The following is a 22,233-nucleotide window of genomic DNA, read 5'->3' as shown; positions in this document are numbered from 1 at the left end:
CATCTTACCTGAGCTAAGGTTAAAAAGCACTGGACTGTTGCTTAGTGGTCTTCTTTTCAGATAAAAGTAAATGTTGCATGTAGTTGAAGTCCAGTGTGAAGTTTCTACAGTTAGTGATGATTTGGGGTGCCATTTCCAAAAGTAGAATGGGAGGCAGATTCTTATCTTAGCTATCAAGCCTCTCTTCTTTAGAACCAGCTCCCAGTTCAGATGCTGGAGGCGGACAGCTAAGACTAAGAATAATTTTATACTGAACTCCTCTTCTTTCCTCTCCATGCATTAAATTAACTTTTTTCCCCCACAGTGCTCCTCCCTCTCTGTCTCCCTCTCTCTGTACCTGTCTGCAGGTGTTCCTAGCTTTTGACCTGTGTTGCCAGTGTGCAGTTACTGGTCGTACCAACTTGGCAAATGTTTAGTTGCTGTTTCTTGTGGCTTCTCTTTTCTTTTCTCTCTCTACTTTCCACTTGGTTGAGGCAGATGGCTGCCCATCCTAGTTTTATTGGAGGTTTGTTCCGTTAAAGGAGGTTTGTTCCTCCCTACTGTCATCTTAGTGCTTGCTCAAGGGGGATTTGTTGGGTTTTCTCTATAACTCTGTACAGTCTTGACTTTACATAATAAAGTGCCTGGAGATCATTTTTGTTGTGAATTGTTACTATATAAACACAGTTGAATTAAAAAAAGATTGCATACACTAATACTTTAAACCCACTGTGTACTGAAATGTATTGCATGTATTAGGTGAAAAGAGACACAACAGACAGACAGCAGAGACAAAAAAAGAAGAGTGCTGGAGGACAGCCCTGTTTCTACATGCACAACTACTGGAAAAATGCCTCTCATAATGGATCCTAGCTTTTGACAGCTCTTAAAACAGCCAGGACCAGCCAAGGGAATATAATACAGCACTGTTATTATTATACAGCAATTATCAATTAGCTTATCCTCTAACTATGTTAATTTCACTGCTCTCTTTATAACCCAGCTGCACACTAATGTTGCCTTGAAGGCTTAGACAAATACATACGAGTAGAAATATATGAAAACAAGACACATATAAGAGCAGAAGAACAAAATCACTAAATATTCAACTCACTGACTCCAACAGAGACAGTTGGCCTACTCTTCAGTCTTGTAAATTAGTGTTAGCAGACTCATCCTTTCTGTAGCTAATAAAAGAGATGACAAACGCTTTTTTCTCTTTCCAGTAAGATTCAGATCAAAGATAAAAATCATAGAAATCAGGTGATAAATCACAGTCAGCCTATTTTTTTTTAAAATGTCACTTCCTTGATCATGTGAAGACACAGAATAAATGTCAAACTAAATGTATCAGGTGTGGGGCCATTTCTGGAGTACTGTGTCTGTATCTGCTAGGCTCATCTATGTTTCCAAAAAACCTCATCTCTATGTAGCCTGTACGTACCTTTCCCATTACTCATGCTTTGCTCACCCTACGGACTTACACTATGCAGATGCAATACTGGAGAGAAGTATTTTATTGGCCATAATGCATAAATTTTAATAATTTAATTAGACTTATAATCATTTAAATTTAACTTAAAAGTCTGATCAGCACTATATTTATCTTTGGATAATTCAGACTACTACATCACTTGATAACATACCAAAAACATTCTCCTTTTCTTGAGTAATGATAACGCACTAAAGTTTCCCCACAAAGCCTTTACATGGTACTGTGGTCTTTAGCAGCTGGGATGCAGCCAGTAGTCTCCTTATCAGCACTTAACTTAGGAGGTCAAGCTGAAATACTGTCCTGAGGGCCAAGATTTCAGTGCTAAACCAGAGAAAATGGTCCAAGGCTATCAGATTTAAATAGGGATTGAGAAGATAGTAAACCTGCCAAAACTCAGCTTGCCTACCTTTATTTGTATGAACCAGGTTGATGCAACATTTTTATGATCATGGAAAGTCAGGAATTAAGCAATGAGGTGACTGGATGTAGTCACTCTCACACTTCAACCAGCATTTTATTTAATACTACATAACTAACTTTTAAAAGCCTAATACCACAGCAATGAAAAGGACTGAGTGACTGTATGTGGACAGCTATTAACCTTCCCTTCATGTGTGAATCCACTTGAGTTTGTTTTCAGACTTTGTTGCATCCAACTATAATGTCTATTTTTTTCACACTGATATGATTTTAAGCCTTAGTCCTTTAAACTGCAAATTTACTGTGTCTACATAACAGGTTGTGGCAATTCTTAACATGTTTGCAGTGCTTAAATTCTGCCCAGTGTGTACTGAAAGTAACTCGCAGAGCCTAACAAAGCTCCTAACTTTAGGCAGATCTGAGGTGTGTATTTATACAGGACCAACGCCTATACCACCAAGACAGCTTTTACAGCTGGGCTGTTTGGACTTGACGGGTGAACTGTGCCATATGTCCTGAGTGTGTGTGTGTGTGTGTGTGTGCGTGTGTGTTTGCCTTTGTGTGTTTATGTGTGTATGCAGTTGGGTGTCAGGCAGTTCAAATCCACAAACCATAAACATGCCAACATTTTCATCCTGTGTAACCCCACAAAACCTCTATTTCTATACATTTAGAACAAATCATTGCAACCTCCAACTGCAATCCACCGTGTAACTCTTCTGCTTAGAAGCCAGAACTGTCAGGGTGAATGAAAATAGGTAAAGGGATTACTGGACAAAATCCTCAGTATCACTACCAGTATCACATGAATAAGTATCACTGAAGTCATAAATATTCTTCCAGAAACCTTTATCTAAGCCTCATTGTTTATGCTTCACATACCCAAACACATGACTCCTCATAGAGTTAAGTATGTCGTGCTATCTGTTTCAGTTTTCCAAACTTTGTGAGCAATTCTGCTTGCACATGCGTTTGTTTCATGGTAATTTTATCACTGGAAACTCCTGAACAATTTGCTGGAAAGGGGCTTTCCCTTAGCATTCACTGATGTGTATTTTAGAGGAAGCAGGAACAGCAATAGCAAGGCACACAGGGCCTCATTAACATCTACCTTGCTAAGCTTCATTCACTTCCTGCACCCACAGCAGGATATAGAGGACCTGGCACATATGGATACTATGTAGTCACATATATATGGTTTCTGAAAAGTCCAGGGTCATTATTAAGAGAAGTAGTAAAAAGAAATCATCTCATACACACATGCACAGACAATTAAACAAAGAGACAATAGTGTATTTAGCCAACAAAACCCAATTTAACTTTATCTTTTAGTATGACTCACCGCTGCCCTCTGGAAGGCTCCTTTCGTGTAGGTACCCCCTCCTCTGTAGTTGATAGCCGGGATATCCTGATTGAAGAGCGAACACTTGTGCTGGTGGGACTTAGGAGCTGAGATGTGGTCCACCCTTGTCACTACGTGGGTCTTGGATGAAAAAGTGACCAGCGCAACCCGTGTGTTCTCTGGTGCAACAGGGAAGTCGGACAGCATCTTCCGCACAAACCTCAGTTCACTCAGGAAGTTATTTGCTCCTACACTTGAAGACTCATCCACCAGGAACACAAGGTCCAAGCAAGAGCTTTTCTCACGCAGCTCGCGGACATTTCGCTTGAATGCCTGGCCGAGACGCTCAACTTTGCTTTCAGCACTTTCTGATAGGTTGCCAGCTGATGAAGAGGATGTTAGTGGTGACATCTGCCTGGACCGGCGGAACTGTTGTTGGGCTTGGGATTGCGGGGCAGCTGGCCAGGCAGTGGTCCATACATCCAGGATGCACAAGACCAGAAGAAATATAGTCCATGATGGCTTTAAAGAGTACCTTTGAGAAAACATATTAACAGTCAGCACAACACCTGCCCTAAAGAAGAAAATGGGTAAAGAGAAACAAAAAAGCAAAAGTGATCCTCTTCTTAAGAGGTATTCAGTGAAGATAAGTGTGTCCTATGCCTGCGTTCAGGAATGTAACAAACAGCAACAGTTCAGTGCAGTTCCTCAAAAGCATTGCTGGAGGAGGATTGTTCTCTTCATTCAAAATGTGTCTATGTCCATTTGCTTCTTTCTCTCGCCAGTGGAAGAAAACTACAGTGCCGTCTGGAACAATGTTTGGGCTTGCTCGCAAGGTCTCTGCCTGCCTGTCTTTTCTATAAAACAGATCAGTATATCTGGCGTTTTCCTTGCTTTTTGTACATTCTGCATGTGTAAAAGTATTGTTTAAAGCTTGTTAGAAACGTGTATAAATCTATATGTCCTTTCTTTCCCCTTCTTTTTTCTTTTGTCATTCAATATTTTAGTTTGTTCATCAGATCCAAAACCCCCCCAAGCCTCTTCAGTCCTCTCCAGTCCCAGTGTGCTGCCCCTCAGGCTCCCGTTTGCCTATGTGCCGTCAGCCAAGCTCCGACTGCTTGTGCCCCTCTTTTCCCAAAATCATTTAAAAAAAACCTACAAGAGGAGGAGGGAAGGGAAAAGTTGAGAGACAGAGAGAGGCTGAGGGGAAAAGAGGGGGCAGTCCACTCATGACCGAGAAGTCTTTGCTCCTCCTCCTTTTCATTCACCTCCCCCTCTTTCCCTATCTCTCTGTCTCTCCCCCACCCCCTTGCTTTCCCTTCTTTTTCCCTCTCTGTCTCTCCCTCTATCTGTCTATCTCTCTTGTCTTGACAGTTGAGTAAGTTTGGATGTCAGTGCAGTGCCTTGCCTGTCAACTTGTCAACATTCCCAAAGAAAACATCAGCAACAGGAGCTGTGATCAGCTCCATATGTCCACACGTGCACTCACACACACACATACACACTGTTCTCACAAGATAACATCAGAATGAGATCAAACTAAGTAAAACTAAAAGGTGGGATAAAGGACTAAAGGCTCAGCCAAAACTTCAGAAATTATATCAAACAGATGCAGTTGCAGGAAATACTGAAATATCAATGTGTAACTCTGTAATTAAGTCTGGTATGAATAGGTGCTTTGCCAAGTCATCGTTATTTTGGGGTAGCTATGATTTACTCTTTCTTCTATCCTCACTTTTTCCTTTGTGCATCTTGTTTAAGCAATAAAAAAGGAGTTGGGAAGAATTACCTTTGCACTGGCTGGATATGTCTATTTCTGCCTGCACCACAGAGATTCACACACTTCTTCAGTCTCTTTTAACCTCTTCCAATTTCTTCTTCTTTCTTTTTTGCCATGTTTTCCTTCAGGGATTGTATATGTAACCAAAACAAAGGCAGTTGGTGTTAGGGACACACTGACACACTGCGCCTATTAAACCAATGCCTGATACTTACAGAAAAGAGCGAGATACAATAGGAGCCGCAGAGGCTCAAGACAGAGTCAAAATGTACAGTAGAAAGAGAAATTGGACAAGGGACAAAAAAAAATTCAAAGAGAAGATGAAGAAAGTAACAATGGCAGAAAAAGACAAAGGAGAAATACACGGAAACCAGTATGTTCTCATCCAACCATTACACCCATAGGTGTCTGTTACATGTAGTACTAAAACCATGGTTTTAATGTGTCGCTACAACATTCTTCTGTGAACGCAACGTTTTGGACCTGGATGCAATCATTTGTTCCCAGTCAGCCACAAGAGCCAAATGGGAGGTCAATATTGGTATGGGTCTCAGAGTCAGAATTCAAACTTGTCCCATAGGTAACAAATGGGGTGGAGGTCAGGGCTCTGTATAGGCAAATCCAGTTCTTCTACAACAAACTGGAGATGCAGTACTATTTAGGGCTTGGTGACATGGGAAAAAATCTGTCTATAATAACCACAATATCATTCAAGTAATTATTAATTTACCTAAAGATGCTGAAAACCCTTCTGAACTAAAGTAAAGTATATGCTCAGAATCCAAACTGACACCTTCAGACGTCTTGTTCTGGCCAACCAACTGTGGCCAGCCTAATGATTAATTTTCAGTATAATTGGATTAACAGAGACAAATGAGCTGAAGTTCTAACCAATTATTACTGATTCATTTTTGCTTGATGGATAACTAAATAATGAACAAATAACTTTTTTTTATATGAACTAAGAAGTCTAGCCAAACCGACAAAAACAAATAGGCCCATTCGAAATGTCAAATTCAAATATTTTTGGCCGTATAGTGTATAGAAAGAAACAAACAAAAAGATACACAAACAAACGAAAATGGATAGTGAACTAATTAAATGCAAAGGAGAAAGGATAAAAAATAAAAAAGCAGAGTTCACAGAGGCTGTGTGTATGTGTTTCCACCAGAACAGTCCAGTACAGTCAGCCTTATAGTATTAGCCACAATGACACACAGCTCAGGCACACTTGGTGTTTATTAGGTTGTTTAAGCCCGCCTCTCTCTTTCTATTACTCTCATTTAACAGCACTGGAAACTTCTGCACTAAAAAGAGGGAATAGAAAGTAGCGTCATACTGGCCAGATAAACTGGATGGGAGTGAAGCTGACACAAACACAGACATATAGAGACTAAAAAAACAGACACCCTGACCCAGACCTACACACACAGATGGAGATAGAGACAAGAAAACACACATTCTCTCTCTCATACACATGCTAAGAGGGGAATAAGCACAGCTGTGACTTCCTGCTTTTTGGCCATGGAAGACCCCTCACCAGTCTTTCGTGGGGGTCCCAAGGGATGAAGAGGTTTATGAGCATGTGTGTTGAAGGGGGTTGTGTGTTGGTCAGCCTTAGTATCAGTAAAGAAAAATGTAAATGAGAAGGACATAGAGTAAGTTGTTTATCTTATGTTTTCTGGGATGGTTCAGGTGTACATGCCATGATTTTAAGACATTTTAATATTACATAAAGATAAGAAAATAAAATTTACATGATTAAAAAAAGGTCAAAATAAAGACCATGAACATTTTAATTGCTTTTATTCAGCTCAAAAGTCAAACAGATCAATTTCTCTTCAGGGTCAAGCATGGCCATCCCATTTGAAATCCACATAAAGAAGTGAAAATAGTCTTTGTTGTGGGATATATAATTAACAACATACATAAAGACAGAACAAATAACCAGAGAACCTTGTTCAGTCTGTCATGGATGAAATTTAATTTCTACCTTCCTTTAACTCCCAACAATTTAAGGCCCCTATTTTAGACCAGCACTTTCAAAAACAAAAATTAAGACATTTCTGTGGAAATACTGTGAGCACAGTACGATCAATGTTTGCACAAGCTAGACTTGTAAATACAGAAGTGCGCACACACAAAAAACATAAAAACCAAAGCTATATTGGTCTAAACACAACAAAACAGCAGCTTTAGCATAAACAAGCATTTGCAGAGTGGAATTTCCTGATTAAAGGAACTGAAGATTCTGAAATAAGTATAAGTAATAAGTATAAAAAATATAAAAATAACTTGGTAAGGATAATGACAAAAAGTAAAAATATTATTATTGTAAATTAGTAGAGAAAACAGATCCAATATCAAAGAAAAAGGAAAATACTGAATGATATTTTAAAGAAACAAAGTTAGAAAGGTTATCCATATTACTTCACAACTGATAAATTCCAGCAGGACTGCGATTAACCAATGTGGACAGAAATTAACATTTAACAAATGAGACACAAAATTTTAATATACTATATGTACTATGTACTATAACACCCTTTACATTCATTTGCAATTTATCCTTTCAAAAGGATAAAAATTTAAATTATCTACAAAAATTTAAATTAGCTAAGGTGAACTGTTTCCTCAATTCTCCATACTTCTTTAGAATATATATATATATATATATATATATATATATATATATATATATGTATGTTTATATATATATAGATATATAGAGAGAGGGAGAGAGAGAGAGAGAGAGAGAAAGAGAGTGGATTTTAAATTTTTATTCATAAGTATAACATTTTGACCACATGTTTTTGCTCTGGCACAAAACTTAAACAGCTTTTGGAGGTATCACCAAATCGAGATAAAACTAAGTATGCAATGTTTGGAAGCGGTCTCCATGCTTTTTGACATTTCTAGTCTAAATAAAACAAATCTCAGATGGAGACCAACATTTCTAAAACACTCCCTCACTATGCTGTTTAATCTTAAACTGTTAACTCAAAGAAAAAAATCTCTTAGACATAAATAATTTGAGTAGTAACCATAAATTTATGTAATGAAGTAGTTATTTGAAACATTTGCCAAGCAATACGCTTCTCTTTTTCAGCTTCTCCATATGTCTTTGTTGTTTGCTTTTATTCTTTATTTCATATCATTGTAAATTAAATCATTATCATGGGTTTGGAGTAGTACCCTGCCTTTCACCCAATGACAGCTAGGATAGGGCTGCAGCACCCCCATTACTCAAAGCAGCAGTTTGGATAATGAATGGAATCTGCGGTTTGGAGTAGTTCTCAGAAAAAAAACCTGCCATTTGAAGGGTTTTTTTGGGGGGTATCACTAAGCCAAACTGCTGTGGCCTGCTTTGAGTCTTGATCTTAATCCTACTGAGCATCAAGAGAAGCTTGCCCATGACACCTAAGAGACTCCAAGTAATCAGGTAAGCAGCAAGTGTCAACACATTTCTGAGAAAATGTATCAAAAATGTTCTTTCTTTTTTAAGAGCAATGCTTTTAGCACCCCGGGGTGTGGATGAAGTGACCTACAATGGTGAACTTTATTTCCTATGTATCCTTGCCTGGATGGTGTGCAAAACCCTCACAGGAATCAAGCTTCAACCAACATTGCGTTTTTAATGTCTTTGGGGCAGGTCTACAACAGGGGTTTTCAACCCTGGCATGAAGTACCCCGGTCCTTCTTGTTCCACCCCCGTCAGGTTCCCCCACCTGATTACGGGGAAACACCTGTGTTCATTCAATCAGGAGTTGGCCGATAGTGTATGAGGGGGAAAAGGGGGACAACAAAGTGAATTGGTATCATCCAGCTTCTCATTGACTGAACACACCTGATCCAGGTAATCGGGGGTACAAAGGTTGGCTAACATCAAATCCCCCATTTCTTAATGTAATGACCTTTTAAACGGTTTAGTTTTGAGTGTGTTATTTGTGTCCCTGGAGGACACCTGCTTTACTCGGTCATTTTCTTTTAGTGTCTGTTAGCTGACTATTACTGACATTGCTTTTCAAGTCTAATTTAGCAGAAAGGGAACTGCTTCATAAATATATTTTAGGGTCAATGTCATCATTTGGAAATGTTACAACGCGTTTAAGCCGAGCAAAATGGAGCCACAACAAACATTTCCCTTTTTTTAACGAGCAACTTGAGGCGTTTAGCTAGTTTAACGGTCCTAATTAGTTGATTAGCAGCAGCAGTGTAATGTCGTTAAACCCCTACAAAGCCTGTTTAAAGCGGCATCGACGATCCAAAACAGCACTTTTTTGGTAAATTTATTCCTGTGAATTCAATGTATTAAAACAGAAAAGCTCAGTTTACCCATTTACTGCCAGCTGTCTCCTGCTTAATCAGTGGTGGCACCACAGTTGTGTCACACTGCCCCTTGCAGGCGACTGCATTTCATTACAACTGCAGTCTGTCAAAGGTGCTTTGACAGCGTGTAGCCGCTAGGTGGAGCAGTGATGTCAGTCTGTGGCACAGGTTGCTCTTTGCACTCACTGGCCACTTTATAAGGTACACCTGTACAATCTAATGCAATTCAATATAGGTTGGAATTTCTCCGTTTTTAGGTGAAAACTGTCGGAAAGGTCGTAATGGGTGGTGGGGTCAAACTGGAGTGCGTTATGTTAAGTATTTCTAATGCTTTGGCCACTCGATTAAAAATGAATGAGGGGGCCAAAATATTAGTACCTCCTCCTGAAATGTGATGATCGGCATCAGATGCACATCTTCCTTTATGAGTCGCACTGTCTGGCAGCTGTTATCGGGGAGATGATTAGTATTTTAATTAGTTCTTTATTCAGACGTGGAAGAAGTCATCTGCCCATTTTACTAAATAAACCATAGTGACACTGCACTGACAATTTAAAATGTTCTTTAGTATCAATAGTACATGTACTCCTAATGCAGAACGATAGGTTCTTATAGTGTTGTCTGAATTTTGAGTCCTAATGCTGAGCAAGACCATTTTTTTAGTAAGATACTGTAACATGGATGTGATTGTGGAGCTGCCTCAGCACTATTTTTTTAAAAGTTAGAGGTTTGCTTGTATGTATCATTTCCTGCAGTATTTATATATAGTTACGCTTAGAGTCAGTTGTCTAGAGGCATAGGTTATAGAAAATCATTATGGAGGCAAAACAAGATAAAACAAAGCTATGCCAGTGTGAATGAATGGCCATATTTCCAATGCATGCAAGCAACAGTGGGCCTGTATTGTCTTTGGCCTAACATGGTTCTTACTTAATAATTTGGATGCAAATGGATCCAGTTCCAAATTATTAACTTTGAAGTGCAAGGTAAAATAGCATGATATTGTTTTTGAATGTGGTTACTTATTAATGATGCCATAGTAGATTTATTTAGGTATTTGGGTGAAGTAGAACAAGCTGTAAAAATAATGTTGAAATATGAAAATGCCATGAAATTGTTGTGACAAACATGAATAGACATAGAGTGAAATCATTTAATTTGAATTGTGTTTCTGGACACATGATGAATTTGTTGTTCTGTCAGTTGTGGTTGTAAATGAGGTCAATGAAAACTGTGTTTTACAAACCAAAACAACAAGCCGAGAGCAGTAAAATAGGGCTACGTAGACATGTAGAGTGTTCATTCTCTGTAGGCTCATCGATTCAGATGACACATAGGCATAAACTATATTTTACCCACCAGATAAAATATTGGTTAGTACAGCTTTAATGCAGATTCAGTTTTATCTGTCAAAGTTATATACTGAGCCCATGAAAAACTGGAATACAAGAACACAAACTAACAAAAAAAAAACTTTCACTGCTTTTGAGCAATGCCTTCTTTGCTCAGCACTTGTAGAAACTCTGCCCTGTCTATTGCACTATGCACACTCATATGGAGAGCAGAGTAAATGTATTGGTCGTTTACTGGCCTTATCATTTTACATTTTATTAGGCTCTGATATTGTTACTCATGGCATAACTCACATGATATATTGTTTAAATAATTTATGCCTTGCACGGATTTATTTGCAGTTCACGCACCATCAAATGCTACTAATCATTAAATCTTTGCTGCAGTTCTTTTTTTTTCTAACTTCTGCTGTCCTTGTTCTGAGAAGCACATGATTCAGATGCACATTGTTGTACTATACTACAAGAACCAATTGTCACCTAATTTATGTTGTTGTTTCTTTAAATCATCTGTCTGATTCACTGCCTTTTCAATAATTTGTCTTTCGGGGATTTAGAATGCAGTGTGTATCCTGTTTGTCAGTAAAACTGTGTGTGTATATACATACATACACGCACACACAGGTGTATACGTTTTTGTATGTGGGAGGAGTTTAGCTAGTGGTTTAGCTGAGACTATTTATAGCCTGCACACGCTGCATGAATATTTTACGTCTTCAACTGGCTTGTAAGACACTGACGTTCTTGAGGAAGACAGTGGAATATATGCTCACAGACTTATCTTTAGTGAAAAACCTTCAGGGTTACAACCAATTAACACACAAAGTATCCGTTTTTCAGCACTCAAACAAAACCCAACCTGAACACTAAATGAAATATGCAAATGTGTGCAAGACTGTCATTACATGCATTATATGCACAAACACATGCTCACTGACATTTACTTTTTATAAAGTGTGCCTTACTGTACATCTACACAGTGTAGCTCAGCAGCTATACCTGAGCTGTGAAATTCATTCAAACACACACACATTAGAGAGTTAGAAGCTGAAAGGACACATCATCAAGGGAAATGTCCATATAGAAGAATGGTGTTAGATTCTACACAGCCTCTATAGAAATAGATCATATAGTAGGGTACACACACACTGGCACAATGCATTCCCTTTACCCTAACCTTTACCATAACACCCAAGTGTTTAACCCCAACCCTTATTTATTTTACACATGTGTAATGGTCAGACATTGCTGTAGTGGTGTGGTTAATGGTACAGCAGCATACAGAGCACTTACAGACACAAGGAGAATATAAGGCAAAACAGTGGATCAAAGAGTAATTACACATTATGCTAATATCACCATGATCAATAGGCAGTTTTACATTCAGACAGTAGGAGTCGGCATGTAGTTTAGGAAAGTGAGGAGGAAAGTGATGAAATTAGGGAAATAAATTGAAAACTTAGCATGTGGCAGTTGTTATGCTAGGGTTGAAAACATCTCATCAGGATATAACAAAGGCATCTGTCAAAGTCTGTGTAGCACAAGGGTAACTGTTAACAGTGACAACACCATTGTTTTATTCTACAGGCCCACTGAGCCATGGCATTAAGCAACACTGACGTGAAACAGAAGCAGCTAAATAGAATTCAGCCACATTTACAATTTACACCTCTACTGCTGTGGTGTCCACAGTAAAATGGGCTTATGCATAATTGTCGTTTTTCCTTACAGCTGGATTGATGCTTTCCCCCCTTTGAGAAACAAAACACAAATATGCATCATATCGGCATAACCATCACACACTGAGGCCTTTTATGAGATTGGCACTTAAGACTAGACTGAGTATGAATACAGGTGCTATTTCCCTTACAGATATGACAATATACAGTTATAATTCATCAAATTACACACAGTAATTGCTACACAGGGAAAGGCAATCTAGCAGTGATACATTGACCCACTTTAAGATACACAAAAGCTTTTTGTTCATTAAAAAAAGTAATTTTTCTGGTCCTTTGTTACTTTCTTTAGACAGTTTCTCAAGCACATGCAAAAGTTGGAGACAAAAATCAAAGGAGCGTAACATAGGATAAAAGACAGATGGAGAGAAGAAGGGATGAAGGAAAAATCACTGAAGATTAAGAAATTAAAAAAAAGGTAGAGAAAGGCAGGGGAAAGACAGAAGACCAAGGGTTCAGAATGAAGGAATAACATATAGTAACAGTAAGCAAAAAAGATAAAGAACACAGTAAGACAAATAATATGAGCAGAAACAAGGGAGAGTCGTGAGGGAGAAAGAGAAGGGGGAGTGCATGGGGGAGAGAGATTAAAATGAGGAGCAGTGTGAACTGGATTCAGCCAGATAAAATAAAATAAAACAGCCTTGTCCAGGGAGCACTGATGGCTGAGGAGGGGTTAGACAGAGGGGGGAAGAGGAAATTTAATCCACACACACAGAGACACACACCTTCATTAAAAAGAGGATACTTGATGTGAAAAACACCCAGTCAGTACAAATCATTCTGACTTCAAGGAAGTCGATTGTGGGGTTATTTTCGTGCATCCGCAGCAACACCCCCAGTGCTGCCGGCTCAGCTGATCTGGATTATTGCACATATCAAATCCCTTGTTATTGTCAAGGACCTGCCTGTTTTGGATACTAAAGGAAACTCTGAGCAAGCAAATCAGCTATGTTAGACTTTACCCTTCTTAGTATAAAGTGAATATGTGCTTTTTTTTAACTGTTTATATTTCTCTGAGATAAACCCCCAATCTGGTGTCCTTTACAATGATGGGAATTCTAAATGTGAGCAGTAACATACGGGCTCAATGTAAATAAAGAAGCGGAAGACAAACATTTTGAGGCATGGCTGACGAGTGATAAGAAGTTCAGAATGTGTCAAGCAGATTACAAGTGATGAACATGTATGTTGATGGACAAATATTTATTTATTTGTTTATTTACAAAAGATGGCTAAATGTTTTATTTATAGCAACTTGTGACTATTATATTTCTGTTATATACTAACTAATATTTCCGAATGCATATGAATACATGTAAACAAGTAAACAATAGTATAAATAGTAGCAGTTTAATCCTAGCAGTAGCAGTAGTAGTGTTTTTTTTTTTAATAGTAGCAGTTTAAATCTAGCAACAACCTATAAATAACTGAATTCTAATTTATGATAGAACTATAATTGTACTTCACAAGAACACAAATAACAGTAGACTGTATGACCTTTACCCTCTAATGCTTTCATTTCAGAAGGGGTTTGTTTAGTATTTCCTGTCTTGACAGAGACAATAAATCAAACTTAACGTCAGAGACAGGTGATAAGTCTTTGTGGGTTTCTTATTTTTTAAATAGGACTGTATTGATTTGTGTATCTTTCATGACATGACTAACATCGAATTGGACTGGAAACATCAAATACCTGAAACACACAGAAATGCATCCATGTTACAGCACTTTCAGCAAAAACACTACTTGTTCTTTTTTCTAAATTACCACACATGTACTGGAGTCACATTTTGTTAGTTGACAGACTGCAGTCTGCATTTGCTCATTGGTTGGTGCCAAAGACCTCCCTTGTGGTCCAAAAACTATTGAAAACACATCAGCCAGAGATACTGCTCCAGTAAATGACATTTCTTCATTCCAAAGCCCAGCAACCTTTATATTTCTCCCAAATTCTCAGCATATACATACTTCGATATAGTGCTTCCTTGTATTTTGGCTGAGGATTTGCACATGCACAACATTTACGGTGGAAACAATGTTTACAAGTCAGTCAGTGAAGTGCTGTATCAGGCTGTGTTTTTAATTGTGTTTGGACAGCAAAAGAGATCTTTGGCAACAATGAACGAATGAATCCAGTCTGCAAACTGACAACCCAAACATGAGATTCAGTGTTGGCTTTACCATTGGTGATTATGGACAATAGGAAAAATGTAGAAAACGATGGAAATTATCCTTTAAATACAGGCTTTAAAATGTAATTTCGACTGATCTAAATGTGCGATTGCTATCCTCAGGGCCATGAAGCACCAAGTCAGCCAGCAACAGGCCATCAAGAAGCATCTGTCGGCCTGGACTTTGCACCGTCTCCCACACTGTCAGTTCTTGAATTTGCACTGGTTGGCAATGACTCATTGGTAAAAGAGACCACTCTGCTTGGCCATTTAGTTTAGGGAATCGGGGCATGAGAAGAGAATAGGATATTAACAATGTCAGGACAATTTCTACTGGTATCGTAGTGCATGGGTCTCATCATTGTGTAGTGTTCTAGTTTGTGCTTGTCAGCCAAGACAAAGCCATTGGCAAACATTGGTGCTAGTTGTTTTACATTGACTTGTTGTCAGCGACAGAAGCTTAAACTGATGGTTAAAGAGATAAAGCTGGACACAGTTGTTATCATTTGTCATTTATATCCACCACTAAATGTCATTGAGGATAAAGAATATAGTGTTTACAAGTTACATCCTCTCTCTTCAGTCTTAAGTTTCAAAGTGAACCAGCTCGTTTTGTCCTGATCTCAGCATGTTCTTTGGGACACATTATCCCGAGAACTCGTATGTTTCTGGGGACATGGTAAACACATGGCTCAAATTACCATCTCCACTCACATGCTCACGTGGCCTCTTCCCCATTCCCTTTTCCTCCTCCGCTAATACCCCCTCAGCGTCTTTTTTCAATTCCCCTTTTCACTTTGCTATACCGCTTGATCTTTTATCCACTTTTCACTGTACTTGTTTCTCACTGTAGCCTCTCTCTCTTATACCTTCCGGCCTTTCTTTGCGCCCTCCTCTCGCATACCTCATCTCTGTCTTCCATTAACTTGCCCTCTCGACCTCAGTTGGGTAATGCCATCTTATGTTTCTGTAAATATGTGTTTACAGACAAGTGGGTGTGAATAAATAGTACATCACATTTATAGCCCGCACGGTGCTGAATGTACCTTTGCGCTGTCTTCCACAGTACTGGAAGACATGGAGGTTTCTAAGAAAATAATAGGCAGTGATGTATCTCCGTCACTCTTTAATTATTTATTTTTGATGTATGTAGTGGATCCAGTGCTTTATATCACCGTGTTTACACAAATTTTTATTAATTTATATATATTTCAATACAAAGGAACGAGTCTTGTTAATTTCAGAAGCTGCATTATTTAAATTTGCAGGTAAGTCCTTTCTTTAATACTCAGACATTTCACTCACACGTGTAGCTGGAGGTTATTGGATCTTTGCCACTAGAAACAAAGATTACACATTTATTAAAGTAATGCATACACTATGTTCCCTGACATATGGAAAATTCTTGGTCTCCTGGTCCGCTTGCTCCTCCTCCTTCTCCTCCACCCAGCCATCATCCCTCAGTCTAAGCAGCACTGGTTTTGACTTGCAGGCTTCTCCAGGGTGATCAGCTAATGCTTGAACTTGGAATGATTTGTGCTGAAGTTGCCTTGTTTACTGCCATGACTCTAACAATTTTCAGATCAGTCTCCAACCTTAAGAAAAAAAAAAAAAAGCCCTGAATGGCCTGTCACAGGTGGAGAATGGAATGTACTTTGAAAGATAAATAACAATTTGCAGAGTTAGATGAAAACAAAGAAAGTAAAACAAGTTGCAAAAGAGGACAATACCATCACAGTTTAACAGCTCTGACCCTGTCATCAAGAAAAAACTGGTAAACAGTACCACATTTTAGTATCCTTAACATGCTCAAATCTTTGCTCCGCATTCAGTGGGGTTTTGTTTGAAAGATTATTGATGAAAATAAGTAACAAACTAGTAAATCACAACTCAATGAGGTTAATGGAACAACTTTTTCATTAGTTTTGATATAAAACGTGGAATTATAACGTGAGGCATGTGGATACATAAGCTCATCACAACAAGGAGAAACAAACAACTCTTAAGCCTCCGGTAGGACATAATAAAATTATAGGTCCAGATACTTTGGAACAGATTCAGGATAGACAAGTACCATAATAATTCACATCATACAGACTGAACAAAGGGAAGGGAGAGGAAGGTGGAAGGACGAGTCCAACACAAAAATAAAATAAACATAAACCATAAATAAGAAACAAACAGACCAGACAAGAGTTTTTTTTATTATTATTCTTGAGATAGCAGGAGATAGTATTTTAACTTCTCATATCAAATCGATATGGTTCCCTTGTAAGATTAACCGTGAAGTAAATGACTAAAAAACATCAAATAGTAACACTAAACACGTTACTGCTTGTGTGGGAATAATGTGAATTCACACATTTGATGCTGTAAAACATGATACATTTCTAAAGCGCAAAATGAACTTTTAATATAAACATGGCTACCGAACATCAGAATGGTTATTAATATTACATGCACTAATCATCCTGAGTCAAACTGTTTAGTTTTATAAGAATATAAAACAACTGTAAAAGAACATTCACAGAATCTCAGAGGAAAATAACTTTCATTATCACAGCCTCTCTGCTCCAAAAGAAAGTAAAGAAAAAACTATGTTGGTATACAGAGCAGTGATCATGATGGTGGCCGAAATTAGGATTTAAGGATGTTATGGTGCAATTAACAGTCACGGTAAAGTGCAGTTAATGTAAATATAGGATATGACATGGTTAGTTTGAGCAAATGTCTGATAAATTTTAAAATGTCTAATTCAACTCATTCATATCATCATAATGTTTGATCATGGACAAACAATCAAAACAAATAATCCCACATATGAGCATGTTGTTCCTTATTTCTCATTGTATCTCCTTAAATGCAAGTTTGGTTTTGCACGTAAATAATCCCCATCAGTATGTCTGGTATTACACAGGTGCTTTCAGAAGCTTTTAGGCTCTGGTACACAAGCCATTACTGTTGCTGATTCTTGCTGGAGACCTGCTATGTTGGCTTCCTGCCTGGCACCACAGCCATTACCTTGATGTTTGCATATTATTGTTCCAATTTTCCAGTCACTGAGGAGCAAACAACCTAAGACAGCAGAGATAATCATTAACGGTATTATCTAGAGAATCTCCATGCCTTTTCACTACCTGGTTTGTTACCTGCCAGGGATGTGCAGCGGACGCTTGTGCATGTTTGTTTGTGTGTGCATATGTTTGAGATCATTATGTCAGTCTCCACGTGACAGAAGGGTGCGGTGTGTGTGTGTGTGTGTGTGTGTGTGTGTGTGTGTGTGTGTGTGTGTGTGTGTGTGTGTGTGTGTGTGTGTGTGTGTGTGTGTGTGTGTGTGTGTGTGTGTGTGTGTGTGTGTGTGTGTGTGTGTGTGTGTCCTATTATTTATTTTGCCTTTTGAAAATATGATAATTCCAGTTCAGGGTGTTTACATGCTGTTACAGGAGACACATCACATAGTACATCTGTGCTGCTGAGAACTTCATGCAACCCTCAAATTTCGATGTATTTAAAGCACAGCAGTTAACCTGAAAGCAGTTTTGTACATGATATATGAAACTGTGTGTCTATTAGAGTATTGGAGTTGTTTGTGTCTCATGTGCACATCCCTTACACACAGCTGTGCAATACGTGTGCTGCACTATCAGAGTAAAGGCTCAGGGTGAGGTTTATCGCAGTGATAAAGTCCAAGTAAAAGCTGACTCAGGACATGCTGTCCTCTGTCCAGACCACTGACACAGACTCAGGGAAAACCTTTATCTTCACCAATATTAGCATTTCTTACAATGTTCCCCGCAGACCATTAATCTTTATTCATGAAGTCTTTTGCTCAGTTAAATCAAGTGAATCTGCAGGCCCCGTGGGGATCTGGCATCAGGGTGTCATTAGGCATTAGGAGTGGTTTGTATGTGCAGCCCAGCACATTGGAATACAAGCGCCACTATGAGTTTAAAGTGCAGCTTTTCAGCTGACTTAAAATACTTTTTGTATTTTTCCCCTAATTTTATGATGATGCAGCAGAAATTAAATCACTAGATAAACTGGTATAAGCCAAGAAGTGGTTTTAGGTCCACTTAATGTTCTTTGTCATTATGTCAAATGAGTCAGTGATGTTAAGCCCACTGATCATGTGTTTCACGTACTGAGAAGTAGACTGAAGGTGAAAAAAAACCCCAGAATAGACAATAAATGAAGACAGGTGCAGGATACCACATGACATCAAGCTGGTGCCTGTTGATTGTAAGTCTCGATCAGCAAAGGGTTTACAAACAAATTTACAGAGTATAAAAACACTTTTATTTTTCATTGGACTAAAGTGGTAACTGATGTTTGTGTAAAAACCTTCATATTAAGGCTTGAAGTGCCCACTTCACTGTATACTGTCAGATGATTTTGCTCTGCCCTCCCTGTCCAAGTCTGCACCCCGGTCTCTGGTTTTAGCATGCAACCACGTGCCTTATCTCCCTGCTCAAATGGTTCACTAAGCTGTTCAAACACAGACAGACTTACAGAAGAATACACACATCCAACAAAACACAAGCCTTTTATTGATGAGAATACCTGTGATCTCTGCAAACAATGACGTCTCCTTTAAGCTGCTAAGTGCTTACAGGCCACATGACATGAGTTTTGTGAATATTCCCAAATACTATAACCCAGCGGGCTAGAGTCATGAGTTTGCTGGTCACCTGCTGTGACCAATAAGCTGGAATTTCACATCATGTTAAAAACAAAGGAGCCAAATACAAAAACTAAAAGTGATGTCCACCTGAGCTGCTGGAGTTAATGTTAAAATGTATTCAACATCACTTTAGTAAATAAAAATACATTGTTTTCTTTTTTAGGGAACCTTGGCTAAAACAGTAGCTCCCAATTTTGACAAATTTACTGGAAATTTGAAGTTTTCAGCAACCGACCGGCCGAATTTTCTATTTCAGTATTTCTGAAATGCTCGCTCTGTGTTTTGCCTACATGCACAATTTTTTCACCTGCCCTCATCGTCCAAAGCACAAATTAAAGTGATGTGGTCCATTTTTCATGGTGATTATCTACAAATTAATTGAACAGAGCTCTTTATTCTGCTCTACTTAGAAATGATTTAATTAAAAAAAGAGTGTAAACTCATCAAGCCAACAATGCCAAATGGCTGTTTGGATTCAATCAGTGAGTCGGGAAGCTGACCAGAGATGTCTTCGACACTACCTGAACCCAAACAATAAGCTCATTATATCTGATCAACAAAGTCCCTCTACACAACAAGACCTGCAACCTAAAACACTGTCACTCTTTGTTTTACCATATGATACGACCCACAGAAGTGTGCTGTAGAACACACCATTAATGATATGGAGCAGTGATGCAATTAAGAAGCCCCATCATCCCTTTACAATGGGAAGCAAACTGTTTTGTCTTTATGTTGCTGTTGCTACTTAATTATAAGCCTAACACTCAGCTGCAATTATGGGTCATAATAATAAATACTTGATTGTTGTTGGTCTTTGAGGCGAAAAGTCACTACAGCCTCATTTTTGAAAGCATCCTTTTAATTGCATTGCAAAATATGTAAAAGTATGTAACTGTCATTTATTACAGTGGTTACGGCCTTCTCTGGTTACGATCCTGTTGCATCCTGTACTGTGTATGGGACATCTAGAGTGCTATACTGCAGGAACAAGTCCAAAAACTCGGAAATGGGTTCACTTCCATTTTTATTTGTCCCAAACTAAGTGGCATTTATGAATAGGGTTTATGTTTGCTGCTTGAATAAGGTCTGTTGTTAATACAAGGTCCGAAGAGTTTCATGTTTTAATAAGACAGAGCTGCTGGTAGTCACTCACTAAGTCACTCACTAACTGTGCTCATTTGTAAACATTAAATGGCTGAAAAAAGAATTGTAACCATAATAAACTTTGGTTTGTCACAGAGTAAGTTTTCTGCAACAATCCATAAGCTAGAGGACAAATGCTATTGGCATACTTCCTCCTCATGGTAGTCTATAGGATGTGAGCAGTCGCACATGAAACACAGGTTCAGTAGTTTGATTGCAGGAAGTGACTGAGGGACATGAGCTCTGTATTTGTCTAGTCAAAGTATATGCTGAGGAGATTAAGGTTCCCTTGTTCTGTCCAATCAGCAAATACAAACACTGCCTTGCTCATTTTTGAAGAGATTAGTAGCTTTTGTTACATAACTTCTGCCCTTAACAGTTCCTCAGGAAGCACTGGGCTAGCTCAGGTGAATCTGAGGTTTCCTTTGAAGTCAAAGGAAATGATACCAAAAAAAATGTTTTTTGAAGTGAAACTTCTCTTGCAGGATTTAGGTCAGGTCCTCTTCTATGGACTCTGCAGTTCAACTGATCTCTGATCTCTCTGAGATGAAAGAACATAGATCTTAGCTGAAGAGGACTGATATGAAAAGTTGGATGGACACCGAGTCCTTTGACCTTTTTAAAGAGACATGATCTTGTTTTACTAAACAATTTTGACAAGAGACTAAAAAACCTGTTTTCAACAGGCACTTATCACTTGGCAGGTACTGTAGAATATGATCAGAGAGTTTGGTAGATTTATGGACAGTGTCCTAGCTTCATGAATATTTCCAGCAAAAGAAACCTTCACAGCATGTACCATAAGAATAATAACCAGATCTATATTATTGATATGGTCTCCTTCCTTGCCATGTGACTTGTATGTGTCCTAACCATCTAAATCCCAGAGGTCTTATAATAATTTTTCATCCCCACCACTGTATGTGATGAAGTATATCAGGAGGGACCTGACCAGTTCTGCTATTTTCTCAAAATGTTCTAGGTCTGGTTTGCCAAAGAAACACAAGCTCTCAAACAGGCCTGCAGGAAGCTAGAACAAAAGTTACAAAATTAAAACTAGAAGCTAACGAGCCACGAGTGTGTACTGAATTACAAGTGTGTCCGTCTACTGCTAAACATAATCATGGATTTGTTTTTGACAACATGTTGACACTCTATGGCAACTTCATTTGTACAAAAATGGCAAATAATTTTCTTCTTCTAAGATTCTCTAAGAAAATAAAAATGTGCAGCTCACGAGGCTATATTTGGTGTTTCTGGTTGTGCTCCTGCACTTATGTGAAAGAATTCAGTTTCCCATTCCTTCAGTTTGTTCAGTCTATGAGGTACCCCAGGGCTCTGTACTTGGCCCTCTGCCTTTCTATTTTTATATTCCTGACCAAATACTACACAGTCATGGATTTAATTTCTGTCACTACATTGTGCCAAAGAGTGATAACCCTCATGTGTCTGGTCAGGAGATCAGGTCTACAGTGGACATAAAGACCTGGAAATTTTAGCAATACATGGGTGAAACTCACTGTGGGAGAAGTGACAAGGAAAGAGGAATGTGGATATCCAGAGGAGGTCAGGTGATAGCGAACGGAAGTGAAGTCCAAGGACATTATGTGGCTGGCTGCAGAATGGCTGAAGTAAGAATGTGAACGATAACAGAGACAGAGGTCGAGCCATGTGGACATTGGTCCCGTCTGAATTTCACTTTGACAAGTAGCTTTCAACAACTGTGAGTTTTCTTCCTGCCTAAAAGCATGTGTGGTGTGTTGTTGAGCATTATGCTGACTCTCAACTACTTCCAG

At 38.6% G+C, this 22,233-nt stretch overlaps 1 protein-coding gene across 2 annotated transcripts in view; it reads right to left on the bottom strand.

Annotated features, from left to right (window-relative positions):
• The window catches only part of svep1 (sushi, von Willebrand factor type A, EGF and pentraxin domain containing 1), a 90,139-nt gene extending 85,801 nt beyond the window's left edge, over window positions 1-4,338 (bottom strand). For both annotated transcript variants that reach the window (XM_067523673.1, XM_067523674.1), the window contains exon 1: window positions 3,237-4,338. In XM_067523673.1, coding sequence (XP_067379774.1) covers window positions 3,237-3,785 — 549 coding nt within the window. In that variant the 5' untranslated portion in view covers window positions 3,786-4,338. The remainder of the gene's footprint in view (window positions 1-3,236) is intronic.
• Window positions 4,339-22,233: the final 17,895 nt, after the last annotated feature.

This window comes from Channa argus, chromosome 12 (assembly GCF_033026475.1).
Source record: "Channa argus isolate prfri chromosome 12, Channa argus male v1.0, whole genome shotgun sequence".
NCBI lineage: Eukaryota > Metazoa > Chordata > Actinopteri > Anabantiformes > Channidae > Channa > Channa argus.
This window is presented reverse-complemented; position numbering and strand designations above follow the sequence as displayed.